At 43.0% G+C, this 16375-nt stretch overlaps 1 protein-coding gene across 1 annotated transcript in view; it reads right to left on the minus strand.

Moving 5' to 3' along the window:
* Positions 1–10134, minus strand: part of LOC131591562 (leucine-rich repeat and guanylate kinase domain-containing protein-like) — a 29314-nt gene extending 19180 nt beyond the window's left edge. The window contains exons 1-7 of the mRNA XM_058862376.1: positions 9955–10134; positions 8083–8190; positions 7385–7466; positions 6235–6335; positions 5759–5840; positions 4820–4944; positions 1528–1671 (exon numbers count right to left, since the gene is read on the minus strand). Of these exons, the coding sequence (XP_058718359.1) occupies positions 1528–1671; positions 4820–4944; positions 5759–5840; positions 6235–6335; positions 7385–7466; positions 8083–8190; positions 9955–10134 (822 nt within the window). The remainder of the gene's footprint in view (positions 1–1527; positions 1672–4819; positions 4945–5758; positions 5841–6234; positions 6336–7384; positions 7467–8082; positions 8191–9954) is intronic.
* Between the last annotated feature and the right edge of the window lie 6241 nt (positions 10135–16375).

A 16375-nucleotide genomic window follows, 5' to 3' on the forward strand; every position in this document is an offset into this window, starting at 1 on the left:
ACAGCTCCTCTGGGAATTCCATTCCAGGACCCCCCCCCCCCCCCCCCCCCCCCCAATTCCAGCCAGGAGTTCCTTCCCCAAATCCAATCTAAATCTCTCCTCTTTTAGTGTAAAACCATTCCCTTTTCTCCTGCCTGTATTTTTCCATGTAAAAAGCCTCTCTCCATCTCTTTCACAGCCCCTTTTAAATCCTGAGAACCCAACTGAACCTAAAAGATTCCAGATTCTCCCTAATTTATACTCGATCCTTTTAAAGTGTCTAAAAACATAAACCTCAACCACAGCCTACTCAAAACTCACTTTGAGGTAAGAATAACCCCACCCAGGACAGTTTTCACAAAGTTAAATGTGATTTTAGTGGATTTCTTAAATAAATCCCACAATTCCAACCATCAACAATTGAAAATCACTGAATGTTTACAAAGGACATTTGCAGCTAAACCTGTTGTGCCCATTTTTTAAAAACCCAAGAATTTAAGAACATCCTGAGTGGTCGTGAGCTGAAGTAACTCCACATGTTAATCAATTAAAACTCCTCTTTAAATTATCCTTCAGAAAGCAACATTCAAAAAAAGGTGACTCATTAAACAGTTTCAATGACATCACTCAAAGAGGCAAGTTTTGATGAGGTGAAATTAAGAGTTTTTATCTGCTGTGAAGAACAGTGGAAAATAAATAAGGCAATGGAAGTGGTGTTATTAATGTTAATAACAGCCACACCATTAGAGAGTTTCCTGTCTGCTGCAATTGAGGTACCTTTAAATGTCAACCTAAACACAGGGAGAAAAAGAATCCACAGTGACTTGAATTAAATCTTCTTTCTAGGGGGGAAAAAATGACAGAAAATGTTTTGCTGCTGCTTTATATTTTTATTTTCTTAGATTATCTCTTTTTTCGCAAGTCTTTGACGTCAGAGTGATTCACAAATTGATTTTTTTTTCAGTTAAAGATGCTGGAAGATCAATATCAAAATTACTGTGGATATTTGGTTTGGCATTCAAAATTCAAATGAGTCGGATGGTGCCATTGTACTTCCAGTACAGAAAATTGTGCTGCGTAACAAAATCCACTTTTTAACTGAGTTCTTGCAGTTCTGCCTTGCAGGGAGTTTCCAGCTGAGAGCACAGAAGAATCTGAGGTCATAAAATTGAGCTGAGAGATATTAACCATCCCCCCTGAGGCCTGGCAGCAGCAGAGCTGTGGTGTAAGTAAAGATCCTCCGGAATAATCCAGCTGGAAAAGCTGCAAACTCATCCCTGTCTGACCCAGCCAGGGGAGCACTGGGAATTCTCAAAGTGTGAGAGTGCTAAAGTGGGACCTGAGAGGAGAGAAACCCACCTAAAATATTAAATAAGGGCTGAGAGGACACCAGGAATCCATGTGGGAAACACCAAAAGAAAAGATTTCGTCTTTTCTAATATTCATTTCTTGCAGTGCTGAGTGATTTTTTGGAGCCCTTCAAGGAGTTGAGTGCTAAAAAATTAAAGTATTCTGGGTTGTTGGAAGAGGCTGAGCTCAGCCTGGTACCTGGTTATCCTCCAGGTTGATCACCTCCAGTAGATTGTGCTCCTCCAAGCCTTGCAGACGGTAGATTTTATTCTTGGACAGATCCACCCTCTGCAGAGCTTTCAAGGTCTTCAGCCCATTCACCTTCTCAATCTGGTTAAAGCTCTAAGAGGAAAAAAAAACCAAAAATAAAGCAGAGAAACTGTAAATAAACCTCTATGGAAAACAACATTCCTGAGGGGGGAAAAAAAAAACGTTATTTGTTGGATTTGAGGGCTCTTTGTTATGGAGAAACCTGTCACAAGTAGGCCTTTATGGGTTAGCCTCCTGATGTGTTACGTTCCTGCTAATAAACCTCTATGGAAAACAACATTTCTGAGGGGAAAAAAGAGCTATTTGTTGGATTTTAGGGTCCTTTCTGGTGGAAAATCCTGTCACAAATAGGCCTTTCTGCATTAGCCTCATGCACATCCTGATATGTCACATTCCTGCTCATGGAAATAAAGGAATCAGCTCTCTCCTGATTAGCTTATCTCCAACTCACCTTGAAGAGACAACAGCAATAAAAAGAGCTCTGACATTTTTTAAAAGCTGATCTTGGCCCAAGAACACTCTTGTCACCATCCACCTCAAAATTTAGAACACAGAGATGCATGGAAAATTATGGAATATATATACATAAATACATTGAATTTCCCTCTGTAATCATGGCTCTATTTACACTTGTGATTACAGAATAAATAATGAAAAAATTAAGGTAGGATGGAGAGGAGACAGGCTGAGGGTTGGGAATGTTCCCCTGGAGAGGAGAAGGATCCAGGGAGAGCTTCCAGCACATTCCAGGGCCTGGAGGGGCTCCAGGAGAGGGACTCCCTCCTGGAGAGGGACTGGGGACAAGGCCTGGAGGGACAGGACACAGGGAATGGCTTCCACTGCCAGAGGGCAGGGATGGATGGGATCTGGGGGAGGAATTCCTGGCTGGGCTGGAATTCCTAGAGGAGCCCCTGGATCCCTGGAATGTCCAAGGTTGGACAGGGCTTGGAGCAGCCTGGGACAGTGGGAGGTGTCCCTGGACACTGGATGGGCTTTGAGGTCCCTTCCCACCCAACCATTCCATGATTACACTGAACATGATACACTAAAAGAGGAGAGATTCAGATTGGATTTGGGGAAGGAATTCCTGGCTGGGAGGGTGAGGAGGCCCTGGAATGGAATTCCCAGAGGAGCTGTGGCTTCCCCTGGATTCCTGGGAGCATCCAAGACGAGGCTGGAGCAGTCTGGGATTTTGGGAGGTGTCCCTGCCCATGGATGGGGTGAAATTGGATGATCTTTATGATCCCCTCCAGCCCAATCCTTTCCTGATTCCACTCTGATACAAAAATCTCTCTGGAATACGTAAATCCGTGTTTATGCACATTAAGTAAAGGCTCTGTTCACTGTCAGGGACAGCACAGAAATGTTTAAAAAATAATATTTTTTTTTTTAAAAAAACAAACTATTTTCCTGTAAATTCTTCCAGACTTTCCCACATGAAACACCCCAAAGTTTTGAGAACCCATAACCAACCCTCAGAGTTATTTCAAACGAGGCCCTGGTTTCTCACTGGCCTCCAGATGGTTTCATTCCTCAGGGCCCCACAAATCATTTCTGCCACAAACTCCAAGCAGGGATAACAATTCCTTGCTGATCCCTGTCTCAGTGGCCACACACTCCCAGATGGCCTCTCCACAGGATTCCTCCTCCATAACCTTGCAGATTTTATTTTGCCATCAGCCACATCTTATGCTAAAAGCTTGGAAGCCTCATCTTCTATTAATAAATATTTAGGAACTGTTGAAATAAATAAGCCAGCTGACTCTAATGTTAATCCAGTTGTCTGTCCTTGACATTTTTCCTGACTTTTAAATGTTTAATTAGGTTATTAATAGCGTGGAGGCTCCCTCTCTCTTCCTGAGCTTCGTTAGACCTCTGGTTAATCGGGTGCAGCTCGGAGCTGGAGTTGCAAAATGCTGAGCCAGAGGTGCAGGGAAAATTCTGTGAACAAAAGGGATTTGGGGATAGATCCTTTAAAAGCAGAAAATTCCTAAGAGTCCAGTTCGTTAGAGCTGTGCTTCTCATTTTAATTTTTTCCTTGTAAACATGAGTGGGATAAAGGGGTTTTTGGTACAGCAAGGCAGAATTTACAAGGTTTGAAGTCTTCTTCCCAAACTTCAGAACTTTCTATTCTTTTCAGCCTAAAAAGCTCAAGGGGAAATGGGAGAGAAAGATGAATCACTGGGAAGAGAGGGGATAAAAATAACAATTAAAAAAAAAAAAAAAACTGCATTTTATTCCAATTAGCCAAAGAAAATGCTCTGCTAAAATCAATTTCCATAATTTCCACATGGCTAATTAAAAAAGACGAGCAGTGTTATCAATAGTGATGTCAGCACCTAAGAACCCCAAATGAGGATTGTGTCCATATTTAATAAGATTTAATTGTTATCAATCTCCCTACATTGGACAGAGCAGATTCCCAAGGGAATTCCTGTTAGACCTTTAAACAAACCAGGACATCAGCGGTGAAGGGACTTGCTGTGGCTCAAATTTGGAGAAAAGAGCTTCAAAGTATTTAGAAAAAAAAGATCCTCACACTCCTGGAGCTCCTTTCAGAACATTTTGATGGGATTTGGCCAATCTGAGTTAATCTTCCCCACTAAAATGAGAACAAATTCCAATTTATTGCCACTGAGGGAATCACTGAGAGCTCCTGGAGGTATCATAGATCTGAAATATAATTTTATTAACACTATTTGAATATATTATTCAAAGCATGCTAAATGTGAACACCTTCCCTGAATATTGCAGCAGCCAAGGGCCAATCTCAGTTGGTATTTTCTATATCCATTTCTACAGAATAGAAGAAAAACCTTTAAATTTTTAAAAGGGATTGGAAAAGAATATTTCTATTCTTGATAAGGGATTCATTCACTTCACTTCAAATATTTATGTGGGTGCTTAAAACTAATCTAGCCAATAGGAGCTCTGTATAGTTTTTTTGGGACTCATTTTGAAAGTCCCACTAAATATTTTTCACTTCTTATTACAAAGAAAAAGCTGTTTAAAAGCAGCCTGATGTTTTGAGAGCAACTGGGTTGCATCAAAAATAGGTTTGGGTTGTGTTTCTGCGCAACATTTGTATTATTAATAAAAAAAATTAAAAAAAAAGCAATATTGCAGAGACCTCTGGGAATTTGTTCTGTAATAATCTTCATTAAGGTATTGATATATTGATAAGAGGCAGGAAAACCATCAGGAATTATTTCTTTCTTACCAGGTTGAGGATTCTGATGGGCAAATTCTCCAGGCCCTGGATGGTGGTGAGTCTGTTGTGTGACAAACCCAGCTGGCTCAGGCTGTGACATTTCTCCAGCCCTCGGATCTCCTCAATCTCGTTAACTGTGCAGAGCTCTCAGGAAAAAAACAAAGAGTTGAACGCAAAACCTGAGCGGTAATCAGGGGATAAATTAACAAACTGAGTTTGATTTGATGGTGTGGGGAGCTGGGCAGGAGAGGGTTCATCCTGAAGGGGATTAAATCCCATTGTTTGGAGCATTCTGCAGAAATTATTCAATAATTTATAATTTTATGGGGTTATTCCACTCTAAATTATACCTGTTGTGTCGTGGCCGTCTGTCCTGAGAGGACATTTTATGTTTCTTTTTTTATGTTTATTTTATGGGGTTTTTTATGTTTATTTTCTGTTTATTTTTATTTTATTAAAAAAAAATATATATTATATTATATTATATTATATTATATTATATTATATTATATTATATTATATTATATTATATTATATTATATTATATTATATTATATTATACAATATGATATGATATTATATTATATTATGTTTTTAACAGTTTTTTTAAAATTACATTATATTATATTACATTACATTATATTATATTTAATGTTATTTTTATAAATTTTATTTTAATATTTTTAATGTTTATTTAATTTTTTAATATTATTTATTTTATTTTAAATTAACATTACAGTTAAAAACAGCAGTACAAGTAATTAGAATTCCTCCCAACAAACTTCAGCATTAACAGAACTCCTCAAATTCCTTAAACAAAGAATCTTTGACAACAAATCCAGCTCCAATTTCTCCTTTAAATGGATGAAGTGAGAGGAATCTGCCCAAAATCAGGTAAAACCCTGCCCCAGGTGTCGGAGTCTGAGACACAAATTCCCCAAAGGATACAATCCAGCAGGAGTTTGGTGAGTGAGTGATATGCTGACAAATCTTGCATTTTTGGGATTTGATTGTGTGAAAAATCTACTTCCTAAAGGAAAAAAAAAAAAAAAGAAAGAGAGGAATTTGGGGTTATTTCTTCAGCACTTACTCTGGCTGGGAGTTTGCTGAGTGTTCCACCTTCCCGCCATATGCAGGGATTCAGTGGGGAAGAAAATAAAAGGCATAAATAAAAATACAAATAAATAAACAAAAATACAAATAAAATACTCATTAATATACATATAAATATAAATAAAAGGCATAAATAAAAGACAGACCCAAATGAACTTGGAAAAGCAAGATGGAAAAGGAAAATGTGAACTGAGGTAAGAAAGAAGGATAAAAATTGACTTTTGCCTATGCTCAAACACGTCTAACTTAGATTCAGAAAATGGTTTTGGGTTTAAAACTTTAAATTTTTTTTTTTTTTTTTTCAGACTTACCTTGAGGTTTTTAGGTGCTTTAAAACTGAAATAGGTGGTCAGTTTGTTTTTGGAAGCATTCAGCTCTACTAAATAAGGCATGTGACTGATACAGGAAAGATCTAGAAATGAAACAAAATGTCAAATCCTGTGCCTGAATGCAAAGATCATCACGGCAAAATGTGATAATTACATCCTGAAGCAATTAAGAGTCAATTTGGAGCTGCACATTCAGAAAGTGATGCCTAAAATGCAGAAATCAGATACATTAACACCTTCTCCTAGAGGAAACAAAAAAAAAAATGGTTTATAAACCACAAAGAATAAATATCCGAGTTCGACATTTAATTTTCATTACGCCAGCTGACTCACCTTTAAGCAAGAATTTATTTTTATATTCTATCCACCTCTAGAAGGACAGATTCACTCTGTCCTGAGTTATCAATTAGTGGAGAAAAGCATTTAGGCCACGAATGAGGAGTAAATGAGTGGTTGCTATGGAAAAGTCCCTGCTCTGTTCATATCTGGCCTCCACAGGAAAAAAAAAAAAAAACTCTTATTAAAATGAGCAGGGAGAGGAGCTGCTTTACAAAAGTGCTGCTATTCTTGGACTCCAGCTCCTCAAGTGAAAGGAACTCGAGAGAAATAATGTGGCTGCCCCACCACTGCTTATTCCACTTGATGTTAAATGTGAAGAAAAAAAAAAATGAGGGAGAGGGAAGGAGCAGCTGATGGAGTTTAATCCCAGTCTCCATTTGGCAGCTTTCTAAATGTAAAAAAAAATGTGATTTTTTTTTACCTTTTGTCACCCATGGAAAACCTCAACAAGGGAAAACTCAAGGCTGGGAAAACCAAACCAAGCATAACTTGAATATTCTGCCACCTGCACATGTCAAATCTCCACCTTCACCTTGACATATCTGCTGGAATTTTATCTCTGGGTAATAAAATGAGAGTTTAAGCTCCACTTTCCCTCTGATAAACATATGCTGGTCTTAATGAGCCGTGGATATTTTGGGTGTTTTGGAGGAGATCAAGCCTGGTTCTCTGGAATGTCTGACACCACTGAAATGTCAGCCAGGCTTTGTGACACTGAAGCTCCGTGGTCCAGTGCATTTCTCATCTGAAACAGTTTCACAACCCAAGAATTTGTAGTTTATTTACTCCATACCATTAATTTTATTGGAGGAAAGCTCCATTTTCTGCAGGTGAATGTATCCAGAGAGAATGCTGATGTCACTCAGCTCTCGACCCTGGAAAAAGGAAAGGAAGGGATTTTAATCATGATTTTAATAACCGGCTGTGTAAACTCGCACATTGGAGAGGAGCCCCAAGGTCCCTCCAGCTGCAGCAGCAGAACAAGGTGACATCTACACAAAGTGATGCTGGAGCAGCCAGAAATGGAGAAAATGCCAAAAAAAAATGACTTTGAAACAACAAAAAGAGAGCTGCAGCCAGGAAAAACGCCAGGAAAGCAAAGCTGTGTGGAAAAGAGAGGAACAGCAGAGAGCTTTGAAAAGACACAACCACTTTAACTTCCTGAACGCAGCATTTCCAGGTGTTTTACACATTCCTCCACTTTTTTCCCTCCAGCTGACTGGAGCAGGAAGATACATTTTTCACACCTGAGGACTGGATCAAAAATCTCACTGCTGATGTTACTACATGAAAAAAACCAAACCTCTGGCAGTCAACAGGAGAATCTCTGAGTCTTATCAAAAACCCTGTACATGAAACAAGCAGAGACAAAAATCTGCCTCTTGGCATTTTTTATTTTTTTTTTAAACAAGGCCAACTATTTGCTGTTGAAAAAAGGAAATATTTGTGCAGAAAAAGCGCCTTAAACTGATGTTTTTTGCTTGTACTTACTGGAAGTGACAGATGAAGATAAGCATATTCAGTCCCAGGGGCTGAGTAGCCCAAGGTGTGGAGTCCCTCAGCGGCGGTGTCTTCATCCAACACCCCCTTCAGCCGCTCCTAAAAAACACCAGGAACAGGGAAAAATTGATTAAGGGGAGATTTGTGAAGGGAAATTCCACACTTGGGAGAATCCAGAGGGGTTCCAGTGGGAGCAGGGATGATAAAAGCCCTCAATCAAGTGCTGCTTCCAGTGCTTCACCACCCCACTACAAAAAATTATTATTAGGGGGAAAAAAACCCGATTATTAGGGAAAAAACCCTGCCCTCCAAACAGCTAAACAGAAACGTCCCATGTGCCAGCTCCATCCATTTGAGAAGGCTCATCAGGTTTTTGCTGGGATGTTTAATTTTTCCCACCTGGATGAAGCACAGGACCCGTTCCCCGGGATGCTGAGCCACACAGCTCACACTGATTACAGATTTTAACATCCTGGCACTGACAGGGTGCTGCACCCCAAAATGCACATTATTGGAAGCCCTTTCCGTTTGTTTGGTGTGAAAAATAGGGTTCATGTATTTTTTATATAAAATTTAAAAAGTTTAATAGAAAGGCAATTATGAGATAGAAATAAAGTAAAATATACAAGTACGGCTGGGTGTCTCAGCATTCAGCAGCGGGCACACCTTACTGACAAAGGATTGTCCCTTAAAAACAGAACCCTATTACATATTTACAAATTCTCATGCATAATTCAAACATTTCTCTTAAGTTTCAGATGTTTCTTTGTTTAGTTTTAACTCGCCCCCTTCCCAATAGATCAATCTTCTCTCTTCAGCTTCACACTCTGCGGTAACAGAGGTGAAATAAATTCCTCCCCTGGAACACTGGTCACTGCTGTCTTCATCTGGATAAAACAATCTAAGAATGCAGGGGGTTTCTGGCTGTCTTTTTTGTCTCTGGTTTATATAAACAAAAGTAGTTTTTGCTTTAATATCACATTATAGCCTAACATATATGTGTAATATACCACTATTTCTAAGTTTCATCGATAACAGTAAACTATATTAATACAACAAAGTTTCCTAACCTTACACATGTAACATTCATTTTAATATCTGCGAAAGGCCAATAATATAATTTGTATCTATAACATTCGGCATGAGCGGCTCAGCGCTGCTCTTGAGAGGAGAAATCTTTGCCAAAGAGGCAGCTTTGACAGATGGCACTAATGAACCACGGCGTGGCTTTAATGAGAAAATCAGCCAATGGTTTGTGAAATTCCCACGAGCTCGGAGGAGCCACAAGACAATTGCTAACCCAGGGAGCGAGAAAAATAATGGAATCACCTGAATTACAGCACCTACGTGTTTTTATTTTATTCTGCACGGGAGAGCGCAGAATAATTTCCACAAGGCAAAATAATCAGGTGATATTTTGTGGTCTTGGGATTTCAAACCCAGCAGGGAAGGGAGAGAAAATCCACACGTGTCTTTGGGGCTTGTTGAAGCTGAGGGCTGGGAATTCAAAGAGGAAATGGGATTAATTTGGCCATACACATGCCAATTTATCTTATATGGCCAGGAGACTTGGCAGTGCTGGGTTAGTGGCTGGAATTGACAATCTTCAAAGGTTTTTTTTCCAATCTAATTGATTTTGTGAGAGAGAGGGACAATCTAGAAGTACCCTGAACGCCACGGGGATGGAAGGGACCCTAAACAGGGCAGAAATGAGAGGTGAGCGGGACACAAACCAAATTACCTGATGCTCCCATTCCCTCCCCCTTCTTTCCCCACATCTACACTGAGTGATGAGGGGGGAAAGGGCAGTTCCCCCACAAGCACACACCCCTCCCCAAACAGCTGGGGAGCCCCGGGTTGAACCTCTGAGCGCTCTGACTCTTCCTCTTCGCCCTCCTCCTCCTGCTCATCCTCGCCGTGAGGCGGGCCGGACTGGGGCTGCTCCTCGGGGAACCCCTGAGTGAGGGGCTGCGGCGGCTCGTGAGAAGGAGGAAGCGGCACCCCCAGGATGCCTTCTCCCCCGTTCTGCTCTCCGCCCGCCATGAGCTGTGATAAGGAAGGAGCAGACAGAGGGAACTCCGCTATCGGTCCCGTCCCCGCTCAGACCCGGCCGCCGCCATTTGTTTACTGATTGCCATGGAGATGCCTCAGAGGGCGGCAATTCGCGCCAACCACTCAGCCAGCCAATAGGAGCGCAGAGCTTGCAGCAGTGCAGCATGGGAATTGTAGTTCTCAGCGCAGTGCGCCCTCGCGGTGTCCGCCGAGCCGCGGAGCATCTTGGGAGTTGTAGTTCGCCTCCCTGAAGCGGCCATTGGCCTCGCTCCCGCCTCGAGGTGCAGAACAAGCATATAAATGACATAAATATATCAATTTAAGGAGATAAAGAGGCGAATAAAGACTCTCTGACGATAGAGCCTTTACTGCTGCCTCAGTGTTTGGAGGAAGACCGAAGAGTTTATTCTACAAGCCCGATTTGCACAGTCCCTAGGATGCTGCCTGTAACACGCGACTGTTCCATCCCATTGGGAAGGGCCAAAAACAGCATAAAAGAGGAATTTCAGGGCGAAAAGATTGAAGGGGGAGACACCTCCTCTTGTTAGGGATCAGTAAATGACTGTGTCTCTTCTCCTGCCTGAAGAGATGAGTTTTGTGCCTCCAATTGCACTGGGGGGACCTGGGAATATTAATTTTTTATATATATACATATATATAGACATAAATATAATTTCTGGTACTATACTTTCTGTCACAACACACCATTAATGCTCCATAGTTGGCGGTGAACTACTGTTTTTCCTCAAGAAAAAGGCACAATTTCAGAACTGATGGGAAAAAAAATCTATATAATTTTGCCAATTTTTTGGGAAATAATAAGAGATGAGACTCACAGCAGGCGAAAGCAAAACTACAGCTTTTGAGATATCTTTGCGTGTTGTCCTGTTTTTATATCAAGTGTCTCTCACAGACACCAACCAGCTCCTAATACAAATTTGACATAAAAGATGGTAAAGATATTTGAATTTTCAGGTCTAACATCCACCTTCTTTTTTTTTTTTAACATTGTAGAATGGGGTAAAATGAGAATGAAAATAAAGGGGAAAAGGAGGAGAAGATGTCTCCAAACACAAGTCCTTGCAAGAGAAATGAGGGGAAAGAACTTATCCATGAGGTGAAACAATTTAACTTTGGGGATGGGGTTATTGCAGTGAATTTCCATTGTTGGTAAAGTGACACAGTCTTTGAACGAGGTGGTTTATTGCTAAGAAAAAAATGGAGAGGGAGAGATAAAAACTCCTTATGGACATTACTGGCTGACTTTTATCTCTGCGCTTCAGGGAAACATTATGATAAGTACAATAAAGCCACCCCAAATTACATCCTTTTATTATCTCCCTGGTCATAAATGTTAAAACCCTTAATGGGATTTATTCCTTTTCCACTGAGCGCTCCCGCAGCCCCCGGCACCGAAGGCTCGGCTCCGGCTGCTCCGGGGATGGGCAACAAAGGGAAAGGCTGGAGAGCTCAAAAAGGACAAAAAACGCTGGAAGGGAAGGGGGAGCCCTGTCTGGGAGTGGGGTTTGGGGTTTGTTGTGACCCAGGAGAACAATTCTGGATCAGCAGAGCTGCAAAGCCACGCAGGAGCTGCTCAAGGGCAGAGATTTGTTTGCTCCCTGTCGTGCTGCTGTGGTTGTTCCAAGCTCTCCGGGATGTTCTCCTTCCCAAACCCCGCTGGTTTATAGGCCACATCTGCAGGCTTTGCCTTCTGCAAGCTGCAGGAGCATCACCCCCTGCTTTGCTCCTGCACCAGAGAATTGGGCCTGGTGGGGCACAGACAGGTGAGGTGTTTCCCCAAATATTCCAACTCATTTTGAATTTCAAGCACTGCTTGGCTGCGGTGTGAAACGTTCCCCAAATTCTCCTGGCTCTGGAACAGCAAACACTGACTGACCATTAAAAATAACCCCAAAAGCCAGAGCTGAAGCTGTAAATCTGCAGTTATTGTCCTCATAAAACCTCCCCACTATTGACAGAGGGAGCACTTCCTGCTCGGGAGTGTTAATGGCAAACACTGGCCTTAAATACATTGATTTATTGTTCAATTATTAAAACAATCAGCTCCCAAATCCGTGCCACATGCAAAGCAGATTTATGGGCAGCCCTCTGCACTTGTTAAAGCCCCACACAAATTCACTCAGTGGTTCACCAGGAAGCTCCAGGCAATAAAAGGACCCAGCTGGGTGTAGGGAAGAGGAGGAGGAGGAGGAGGGAACTCCAAATGCTCCTGAGTAGGAAGAGAAGTGAGTTTGGAAAGCAGGCAACTTAAATCCCATTAAACTCAGCTTTGTAGGTCCAGCTTTCATGGTGGTGGGGCAGAGGTGGGAATTTATTTGACACCTTTCCCAGGGCTGTGTGTCCTGGGATTCCTGCTGGGAGCACATCCAAGCTCCTTAAATCAGTTCCCTGCAGCTGATGGCTGGGGTTTACTCATTTCCCCACAATCTTCTTGTGTTTCTTGCTGAACCTTCCCAAAATTTTGCGCTGTGGGCTGGAGACAGGAGTGTCTGTGTCACCTCAGAGGTGGCTGCCTGGAATGTGGAGAAGGCCCCATGTGGGGACAGCTGCCAGCACCCTGCAGGGATCTGGAAAGTCTTGGATCAGGGGTCAAGAGTGGATTGGGACATCACAGAGTTGTTGGAAAAGACTGCAAAGGTCATTGAGTCCAACAGTTCCCAGCACTGCCAGGGCCAGCAGTGACCCATGTCCCCAAGTGCCACCTCCACATGGATTTTAAATCCCTCCAGGGATGGGGATTCCCATCCTGGCATCTGTGCCAGGGCTGGACAGCCCTTTCCAGGAAGATTTTTTAACCCGATACCCACCCTGAGCCCATCCTGAGGCCGTTCCCTCTCCTCCTGTCCCTGTTCCTGGGAGCAGAACCCGATCCCCCGGCTGTCCCCTTCTGGCAGGGATTGTACAGAGCCAGAAATTCCCCCTGATCCCCCTTTTCCCAAGGCTGAGCCCCTTTCCATCTCCCTCAGCTGCTCCTGGTGCTCCAGACCCTTCCCAGCTCCATTCCCTTCCCTGGACAGGCTCCAACACCTTTTCAGGAATGGCCAGAGCTGTCCCCAGGATTCCAGGGGGTCCCTCAGCAGGGCCAGCACAGGGGACACTCCCTGCCCTGGGGCCATCCTGGGCCCAGCTCTCTCTCCTTAGTCCTGGCTCTGCTCAGCCCGTCAGAGCCCAGCCACAGAGAGGGGACTCAGCCTGGAGCAGGAGCAGCAGCTCTGCCCTGTCACCCTGAGGATCAGACCTTTCGATATTGTTTTCATAATTTCTAGCCACTTTCCCAGGAAAGTAACTATAAACACAGGTGTTTATACATTCCATTAAAGATTTGCCTTTTGATGGACGTCTCTCACAGCCAGTGTGGTTGGGAAGGCGGTGACCTGGCTATCCAATCCCTATAAAATAAATACCAAATAATAAAAAAATAAAATAAATAAATAAAAAAATATAAAATAAATATATAAAAAATAATAAAAAACCCTATAAATACTGAAAGAACAAATAAACTTCCTTCTTCTTTCATCTCACTTGGAGCTGCATTCTGTGTGAATCATTTTGTGTCTGACAGTGACGCTGTCCTGTTGGGGTCAGAAGCGCAGAAGATGTGCCCTTGTCTCTGGTGCCTGACACCCAAGAGAGCTCTGAGTTTGGCACAGCACCATGGAGATAACTTTTAAAATTAAGCAGAAAAACTGGGAATGTGTGTAAGTAGATAGAATTTTCTTAATCCATTGGGTGAGAAAGTTAGAGTTCAGGGTTTAATCTATTTTAGAAAATAAGAGACAAGATGGAAGACTTAGGGCGTTGTCCCATTCTCTTTCTTCCTTCTTCATCGTCTTCTAAGATTTTTTGGGTAATAATGAGTGTTTGGATAAAGAAATCCGCAGTGCAGCACACAGGTGTGGGGTCACTGGGTCCCTAAGAAAAATAACTTATTTTCCATTTGATTACTGGACAAATAGACACATAAAACACCTTGGAGAGATTCTTTGTTCTCAATTTTGCACCTTTCTGTCTTAGTAGCTCCTTGTATTCTGTGTACATGTAATATAGATAAGGAAAGAATAAACAACCAAGCCTGAACAGGAGAAAACAGCCTCAGTCTCGTTAATCTCAGTCCTGGGGAAAAAGAACCCAGCCACCAATGTCACACCCCGACACTGCCCCAGCTGGGGGACAGAGGCACGGAATTAATATTAATTAAAGTCCCCACAGGCCTTTGGAATTGCTCCAGGGGCAGGATTCCACCTGCTCTGTGTTTCCCTCTCCTTTTCCCTCCTCTCTGACAGCGGCTGGGTGCCACGGGATGAGCTGAGGCAGCCCAAGAGGGGATCTGCCTGTGCCAAACACATTTCATGCTGCAGCTCAATAGAGGAAATTACAAACACCCAAGTCCAAGGCCTGAACAGTCCAATTTTCTCCCCTGATTGCCACTGTGCCTCAGCTTAACAGAGTAAATAATGAACACCGATGCAATGAACTTCCCAATAAATCGCTCCTGATGAATTTCGCACAGGTCATCCAAAAGCAAATTTAATGATTATATGCTGGCTGCAGCCACCTCGGTTTTTTTTGTTCCTGGCTCGGTGGTTAGATCCAATCAGCAAAGGAAGGAATGGAAAATAAAGTAAAACACCTCATTGCTGAGCACGCTCCCCGCTCAGTGCAAAAGTGGGAACTTGAACTTCAGGGCACGGGCAGCTCCAGCTCGGATTGGGATGGAATCCTAATTTCCTGGCCAGGAATGAAAGAAAACAGGACCAGTCCACCAGGGACTGAGTCCTGGAGGGCAACGTTTGACTTCCCTGGATCTCAGCTTCCTTTGGAATTTATCATCTGTCCTCAGGGCACAACATTCCCTGCTCTGCACTCACAGCCTCGGACATCCAGGCTCAGGTTGCTCCTGGGATAGAACTGGTGTGTGTCACTGGGTATTTAAAGGATGGTGGGATGAATCCCTGGGTAATAAATCCCTGGAATTACAGCACAGGCAGCTTTGTGGCCAAGGTCTGCGGTGCTGAGCGGGGCTTGTGTATCACAGGGTGGGAATGAAGCCCAAAGCCTCAGGACAGGCGTGCAAGCGGCTGTTTGTGGGATTTTCCATGTCTCAGCTCTGTAGAAAACTCCTTTCCGCTTCAAACACAGCTCCCTGCTCGTCTGTGAGCAACAGAACCGACATCACTGCAGTGAGAATTTCCTGCTGTCACCTCTTCCCCGCTCCCTGAGTGCCCTGTCCTCCCCTGTTGTCCCCCAGAATGAGATTTGCAATTATGATTCATGCTCATCAAATTAAACTGCTGCAGTAAAAGACAAAGAGAGAGACTCAGTGGAAAGGCTCCTCAGCAAACCTCTCCAGCCAGAGCTGTCTGTGAATGGCAGGTGATGAGTCTGGGGGGATCCACACCTCGATATCCCTGGGGGGTTCATCTGTCCATGCATCGATCCATCCATCCATCCATCCATCCATCCATCCATCCATCCATCCATCCATCCATCCATCATCCATCCATTATCCATCATTCATCCATCATCCATCCATCCATCCATCATCCATCCATCCATCATCCATCCATCATCCATCATCCATCCATCATCCATCCATCCATCCATCCATCCATCCATCCATCCATCCATCCATCCATCATCCATCCATCCATCCATCCATCCATCCATCCATCATCCATCATCCATCCATCCATCCATCATCCATCCATCCATCCATCATCCATCCATCATCCATCCATCCATCCATCCATCCATCCATCCATCCATCCATCCATCATCCATCCATTATCCATCATTCATCCATCATCCATCCATCCATCCATCATCCATCCATCCATCATCCATCCATCATCCATCATCCATCCATCATCCATCCATCCATCCATCCATCCATCCATCCATCATCCATCCATCCATCCATCCATCCATCCATCCATCCATCATCCATCATCCATCCATCCATCCATCATCCATCCATCCATCCATCATCCATCCATCATCCATCCATCCATCCATCCATCCATCCATCCATCATCCATCCATCCATCCATCCATCCATCCATCCATCCATCCATCATCCATCATCCATCCATCCATCCATCATCCATCCATCCATCCATCATCCATCCATCCATCATCCATCATCCATCCATCATCCATCATCCATCCACCATCCATCATCCATCATCCATCCATCCATCTCCATCCATCC

Source organism: Poecile atricapillus, chromosome W (genome assembly GCF_030490865.1).
Source record: "Poecile atricapillus isolate bPoeAtr1 chromosome W, bPoeAtr1.hap1, whole genome shotgun sequence".
NCBI classification, from domain to species: domain Eukaryota; kingdom Metazoa; phylum Chordata; class Aves; order Passeriformes; family Paridae; genus Poecile; species Poecile atricapillus.